The 7,358-nt window shown below is 41.1% G+C and overlaps 1 protein-coding gene and 1 pseudogene across 1 annotated transcript; one reads left to right on the forward strand and one right to left on the reverse strand.

The window, feature by feature from the left end:
• Positions 1-468: 468 nt before the first annotated feature.
• LOC136460525 (squamosa promoter-binding-like protein 1) lies at positions 469-4,423 on the forward strand (the record flags this gene model as incomplete). The annotated part of the gene is made up of 10 exons (XM_066460185.1): positions 469-724; positions 831-1,046; positions 1,137-1,204; positions 1,678-1,752; positions 1,862-1,969; positions 2,079-2,196; positions 2,294-2,435; positions 2,516-2,657; positions 2,729-3,346; positions 3,719-4,423. Coding segments are annotated over 10 exons (2,202 nt in total), but the record flags the coding sequence as incomplete, so codon positions are not given.
• A 74-nt stretch (positions 4,424-4,497) lies between these two features.
• LOC136458136 (S-adenosylmethionine synthase 4-like) lies at positions 4,498-6,828 on the reverse strand (annotated as a pseudogene).
• Between the last annotated feature and the right edge of the window lie 530 nt (positions 6,829-7,358).

Genomic DNA, 7,358 nt, shown 5'->3' on the forward strand with positions numbered 1-7,358 from the left:
GTGCACTTTTCTTAATATCCTTACATCAAGTCTAAAACAGCAGACTAAAAATAATGGAGGGAGTTGTTGAAGTGATGGTTTCAGTTGATCGGCATTTGGGTAAGGAATATATAGCTAAACGTTCATTTAATGCTGTGTTATCATAATTTCTCACCTCTATATATCAGAGACGAGCACATAGATAATTCAATGAAATTGCTGGGGATATCAATAGAGTGGTGTTGACTCGTTTGATTAATGAGAGGCCATTTGCTCTAGTCATTGCTATACAATTCCCTGGTAAGTTGTAACATCATGATAGGCTGCAAAATTGAAGTTTGGTGTTGCTCTAGGCAGTGCTATATAATTCTCTTGTAAGTTGTAACATCATGAGAAGCTGCTAAATGTATGTAGAAGAAAAAAACAACCATGGTTCTTTCTTCTACATACATCTTGAGTTTAGCATCAAACATGGAATTCATATTTTAATATTGCAAGCATTTCTCATTTCCTTTCATTTGCTCATCAGCTGATGAAAGTAACAATTCTGTATGCCATGATAGGTTTCACCTTCTTCAAGAATTTGATGAAGGGAAGAAGAGCTGCCGCTCGCGTCTAGCAAAACATAATGGAAGGAGAAGGAAAGTTCAACTACAAGCTGCTGTGAATGGGAATTCCATGAATGAAAATCAATCCCTAAGTAGCACCTTATTCCTTCTGTTAAAACAACTTTCCGGGCTAGAGCGTAAGTTCTCCTTCAATTAGCAATTTTAGAAGCAAATATCTCAAACCACATGCAATCCAGAGTTCCAGACGTAGTCATTCTAACTGTGTGCTTGTGTGGATGGCAGCTGGTAGCTCTTCTGAGCAAATCAATCATCCTAATTCTTTGGTTAACATTTTGAAGAACCTTGCTGCTATTTCTAGCACACAGTCATATCAAGATATTCTAAAGAATGTAAATTCAAATTCAATATCGTCAAATGCTGGTAATAATGCTGCAAATGGTTCTATTGTGCATGAGCAAACTATACGGTCAACTCCTATCGGGAGGGAATCATTAGCAGGTAAAACATTTTATCATTTACTTGATGCTGTTTAGCATGACAAATACCAAAGTTATAAAAGAAAATGATTTGAATAACTTGTTTTCTCAGAAGAGCCTCCAGTGAAAAGGCGAGTACAGGATTTTGATTTGAATGATGCTTGCACTGAAGAAGCTGAGGTAAATTTTTAGTAAATTTCATAAACTACAATAATCTTGAACAGACATCGCAAAACTGCACCTTTTGCAAACCAGTCTAAAAAAACTACACTTTCATTGTCAATCTATGTCTCAACTCTCAAGTATATTTTTGAGAAGCAACTTCGTGAAACTACGTTTCTATTGTCCAGCCGAATCACAAAACTACACAGTTATTGCCATTCAATATCACAAAACTACAATTTTTAGCTGTTAAAAAGTGTATTTTTCCAATACGAATTGAGCGCAAATGTATGATTTGATGATACTATTTGACAATAGAAGTATAGTTTTGTAAAAGTGATTTCTAAAAGTGTAGTTTTGCAACAGGTTTTCCAATCCTAGTATAATTTTCTGAAAGTTACTCTGAAATTTTTAGATTGATTCTCCAAGATGTATTTCTGATGTTTGATTCCTACTTAGCCCAATACCTCTTATGCACATAACATTTGCAGAGCCGAACAGATAAAATTGTGTTCAAGCTCTTTGGAAAACAGCCGAAAGATTTTCCTGTAGATCTACGGGAACAGGTCATTTATCATGTTACAAACTGGAATCATGTTTCTCTAACAACTTTATCAGTGTGAAGATTTTATGTTGCTAATGCAAACTCTTTCATTAAATGGTTTGAATTTACAGATCCAAAACTGGTTGTCACATTATCCAACTGATATGGAAAGCTATATTAGGCCTGGTTGTGTTATTCTAACTATTTACCTCCGCCTCCCTAATTGGATGTGGGATGAGGTAGTATTGCACTACATTAACTGCGACTTAGATATGTATATGTTTTCTTTATAGTATATGGTGCAGAAGCAAATTGCTTACTTACTCTTATTTTCCTTTTCTATTAAAGCTTGATGATGATCCAGCTTCTTGGATAGAAAAGCTTATTAGCTTATCCAATGATGGACTTTGGAGAAAAGGATGGTTGTATGCTAGGGTACAGGACTGCCTAACACTGAGTTGCAATGGTCCGTTCGTCTTATCTGTAGTCATTATTCTGCTTCCTTCTCTTTTCATATATTGGAAGACCAGTTTCATTTGTCTTTCTTTCCTTATTTTTGGTAGGTAGTCTTATGTTTGCATCTCCCTGGCAACCGGTAATTGGTGACAAGCTTCAGAGACTCTGTGTAACTCCTATTGCAGTTGCTTGTTCTTCATCTGTAAAATTCTCTGTGCAAGGTTTCAATATAGTTCAGCCAACCACAAAGTATGTATCTCTTTTTTTCACATTTAAATGTCTCATCTAAACCAACTTGTGTGAACTGATAAATCTGAATTTTGCTTTAGATTACTTTGTGTGTTTGGTGAAAAATATTTAATTCAAGAAGAGACACAAATGCTACTTGAAGATTCAACTATGCAGCAAGGCGCTCAATGCCTAACCTTCTCATGTTCCTTTCCTTGTACAAGTGGAAGAGGATTCATAGAGGTGCATGGTTCGTGTATTTTTTTTTATGTCCTCATTTTTTGTTCATATTACAGACTTGACTCCCTTTTCAGGTTGAAGATTATGATCAAAGCAGCCTTTCTGTTCCCTTTGTTGTCACCGACAATGATGTATGTTCTGAAATTCGGACGTTGGAGCATGGATTGAATTTAATTTCATTTGATGAAACCTCGGAAAAAATAGATGATCTGATGGCTTATCGCAGTTGGTCGTTACATTTTTTGCATGAAATCGGATGGTTACTTCAAAGGAGCCACGTGCGAGCTACGTCTGAGCAGCCACAGTATTGTCCAGACCGTTTCCCTGTTGCAAGATTTAGATGGCTGCTATCCTTTGCAATTGATCATGAATGGTGTGCTGTTGTAAGGAAGCTTCTGAACACCATGTTCCAGGGTGATATTGATCTAGATGTCCCGTCACCAATTGAATTTGCCTTGGGAGAAAATCTGTTGCTTACTGCTGTCAGGAAACGCTCAAAGCCTTTAGTTGAATGTCTATTAAGATACACAGCAACAAATTATGCTCCAGTGGGCAGTGGAGACGGTGCTCCAGTTCAGTTCTTGTTCACTCCTGCGATGACTGGACTGTCAAATATTACACCTCTTCATATTGCAGCCACAATCAGTGATGCTACTGGTGTTTTAGATGCTTTAACTGATGATCCTCAGCAGGTAACTACTCTAAATTATCATGTTCTTAACTGTAGCATCACTGAGCAGCAGATTTCCAATTCTTAGTGTACCACATTTAAAATAAAAGCTAAGACCACCATTTATTGTAAGAACCTAAGTCTGCACATGAAACATTTTCATCTGAAATGCATTATATACTTCTCAAAACAAAAAGGACTTCCACCAAAACATGGTTTGTGTGTTACATTGATTGTCGAATAGATCATGTAGGGTATATAATATCACGTCAGAGTTCTGCATAAGGTGTATGAATAAAAAAAAATTACCTTAAAACTTTTCCGTTTACTTTTGAGAATTTGTGCAAGCACTGAAAAAATTGCTGTCTGGCTTCTTTCTGCCTAAATGTCTCAGTTGGGAATCAAAGCGTGGAAGAATGCTCGTGACGCCACTGGCTTCACTCCTGAGGAATATGCTCGACAGAGAGGCCACGTATCCTATATTCAAATGGTACAGGACAAAATTGACAGAAGGGTGAGCAGAGATCATGTCTCGGTTACCATCCCCACCACAATTGATACTGTCGGAAAGCATGCTAGCGGATTGAAGTCTGCCGATCAAATCACATTTGGTGTGGAGAAACAGCTAAGCATCAACCAAACATCGGGCTGCAGACAATGTGTCCAGCAGGTCCAGCAGCTTGCATTTTTCCATCCCCGGGCAAATAGGTTTTTGTCTAATAGGCCTGCGATGCTTTCCTTGGTCGCCATTGCTGCCGTCTGTGTCTGTGTGGGATTGCTCATGAAGAGCCCGCCACAAGTTGCTTGTATGAGGCCTTTCCTCTGGGACCATATACGTTGGGGCCCCAATTGATAGACTGCACAAGAGGCAACCCAATTGTATTAGTGTATGATGAAGATGTTTGCGCTGAGCGAAGCTAGCTAGATTCTAGTAATGCACATGTTTCTTAGACTAAAATGTCTGAATTGAAATTTTTGTTATTGTAAAACCTGTGAAGTGCTCTAACTTGCCTAGCTTGTAACTCCAATATTTGCATCCTGACTGAGGTAAAGCTTTTACTTGTATTCATTGAGAGGAAGAAAACCTTTTACTTCTGCATTCTGTGTTTTTTGGGGTGGGGGTGGGGGGGGGGGGGGGGGGGGGGGTGTTGAGATGTAGCTGAGAATGGCAGGTAAGTAGGTAACCAAATTCTCACCTGTCCCGTTAATTTTTTTTCTCGAATAACCTGTCCCGTTAATTATCGTCCGTAACAGTAATTGATGCCATTTATCAGTGGACCAAGCAAATGGCATTAATTTCTTATAAGAACATATTAATTGTTTCAGACCACCAGAAAAGCTGGTCAGAAGTGCCCACGATATTGCAATCAGAAGACGGTCACCACCTGTGTCCCAAAACGGGTACAAGGGCGTAGGAAGTTTCATGTCTCCGGTACTGTCCCATCTTTGGCTCGACCGACATTACATGATAACTAAAAGAAAAGGCATCACAAACCCCACAACACAAGCTTGTTGAAGAGATAAACAGTATGCATAAGGTCTCACACACACTTTCTACTCGAGCAGTGAGTGGGGAAGTGAGATAACATGTAGTGACGGGTAGACTGGTATCAAAAGTAACATTGCAACTTTATGTAGGTAAAAAAAGGTTCCAATGGAGAGCTGGCTGCAAGTTTTTGATCAGGCAGAAGGATTCTCCCACTTGAGGGGCTTCACAAGCTCCCAGGTGAAGTCCGGGTCATCCCTGCCAAAGTGCCCATTCGCCGCCGTCTTGAGATAACGGCCATTCCCACCTCTCTTCAGGTCAAGGTCGATGATGATCATCCCTGGCCTGAAGTCAAAGTTCTCCAGCTCATTCTTCAGGATCTCCTTGTCAGGGATCTTGCCTGTCCCATATGTGTCAACAAACACTGATAGCGGTTCAGGCACACCAATGGCATACGACACTTGGACAATGCAACGGCGGGCAAGACCACTGGCCACAATGCTCTTGGCCGCCTGCCTTGCAATATAGGCTCCAGTGCGGTCAACCTTGGTTGGGTCCTTGCCAGAGAAAGCACCACCACCGTGGGCACCCCAGCCTCCATAAGTGTCAATGATGATCTTCCTGCCAGTAAGACCCGCATCACCATGAGGTCCACCAATGACAAAGCGACCTGATGGATTGAGATGGAAAATGGTCTTCTCATCATGGTACTGCTCTGGAATGACAGGCTTAATGACGTGTTCCTTCAGATCAGCTGCAATTTCGTCATTGGTAACAGTCTCGTCATGCTGGGTAGAGATGAGCACAGTGTGGACACGAATAGGGACCATGGCACCATCGTCGTTATGCTACCCAACAGTCACCTGGGTCTTCCCATCAGGCCTCAGCCATGGGCAGGTCCCATTCTTGCGGACCTCGGTTAGGCGAGCACCAAGCTTGGTTGCAAGAACATGGCTCAGGGGCCTCATCAGCTGCATATCCAAACATGTGCCCCTGGTCGCCAGCACCAATCTCCTCAGGACGCTTGGTGAAGTGACCATGAACACCCTGTGCAATGTCAGGTGACTGCTGTTCAATGTTGACAAGCACCTTGCAGTGGTCAGCATCCAGCCCTACATCATTGGACACAAAGCCAATCCCACGGCAGGTATCCCTGACAATCTTCTCATAGTCAACATTGGCTTTGGTAGTGATCTCACCAAAGACCATGACCATGTTAGTCTTGGTGCAGGTCTCACAAGCAACCTTGCTGTTAGGGTCTTCAGCGAGGCATGCATCAAGCACTGCATCAGATATGTGGTCACAGAGCTTATCAGGGTGGCCTTCATTGACGGACTCAGATGTGAAAAGGAACGTGTCAAGTTCAGCCATCTTCGTGGACCTGCGTAACACAGTAACATGCGCACCTCAGAAGTCAGGAGAAACAAGGTACCAGGAAACTATCCAGATCCAGACTTCAAAAAATTTCCAAAGACTGCTTTGAGTGGACATTTTTTATCAGTGACACACATCTAAATTACTTCCCAATAGAACTGATTCAAATTAATAAAAGATAACAAAGCCACTGAATATACAAGCATATAAGCTTTTCTGATATGATAAAGATCTCAAGATGAGGTACTATCTGTACAGGGACCTGACTGACCAAAACATAGGACTTGAAATTTCATTTCAATAAAGAACACAATTGTCCTGTCCAAACTTAGTACAATCCAAGCAATGCAGTTGTGGAAGATGCTAATGTAGCAATCACAAATGACAAAAATATTCTAAGGCATCTTATCAGCTAAAACAGCGCTAAAGAGAGAACTGCTAGTGAACAAACAAACGAAGTCTGCGACAAGATTATTCAAAGTTTCAAACAAGGAAAATATGCAAAATCCAATGCTTGTTCATGAATAACACCACTTACAATTATGGATCACATTGAAAATGTGCCCAAGCCAATGCTGCTGACAATTGAACCTACTCAACAGTGAAAAACTTAAGGAATATGCTAAACACTACTTGATTCTGCTAGGAATAACAACTCCAAATTTTAACACAAGATTCCACGAAACAATAGAAGGCCCATTGGACCCCACTTGACTTCCTACTAAACAGTCTGTGACTAAGCGTTCGTACAAGCATCTGGGTCAGCTCTCACCCGCTTTGTTCTTCAATGGACGAGATTCTATGTAGCGAATATAAGCATAAAAAACGAACCTTTCCACCCCGCCTAACTAGGTGCGGAAGAATCAAAGTTGCAAACTTTCGGTGCGCCACAGTAAGATTCCTAGAGCTATAGAAGCACACATTCACCATTGCTCGAACTCTGATCCTTCAATACTAGTACTCGATGCTATAATACAAAGGAAAAATGGCTACACAACCTTCCAAGACCGCCGCAAGAAGAAACAACGCCAGATGACTAGATCTGGGCCACCAATTAGCGAGGACTTGGCTGTAACCTACCCATTCGTGATCTAATCCTCCTGTAACCCGGCTAATAGACAAAAACAAAATGACCAGAAAAGGTACCCGCTAATCTAGTTCCCGGGAAAAGCGG

This window comes from Miscanthus floridulus, chromosome 6, assembly GCF_019320115.1.
Source record: "Miscanthus floridulus cultivar M001 chromosome 6, ASM1932011v1, whole genome shotgun sequence".
NCBI lineage: Eukaryota > Viridiplantae > Streptophyta > Magnoliopsida > Poales > Poaceae > Miscanthus > Miscanthus floridulus.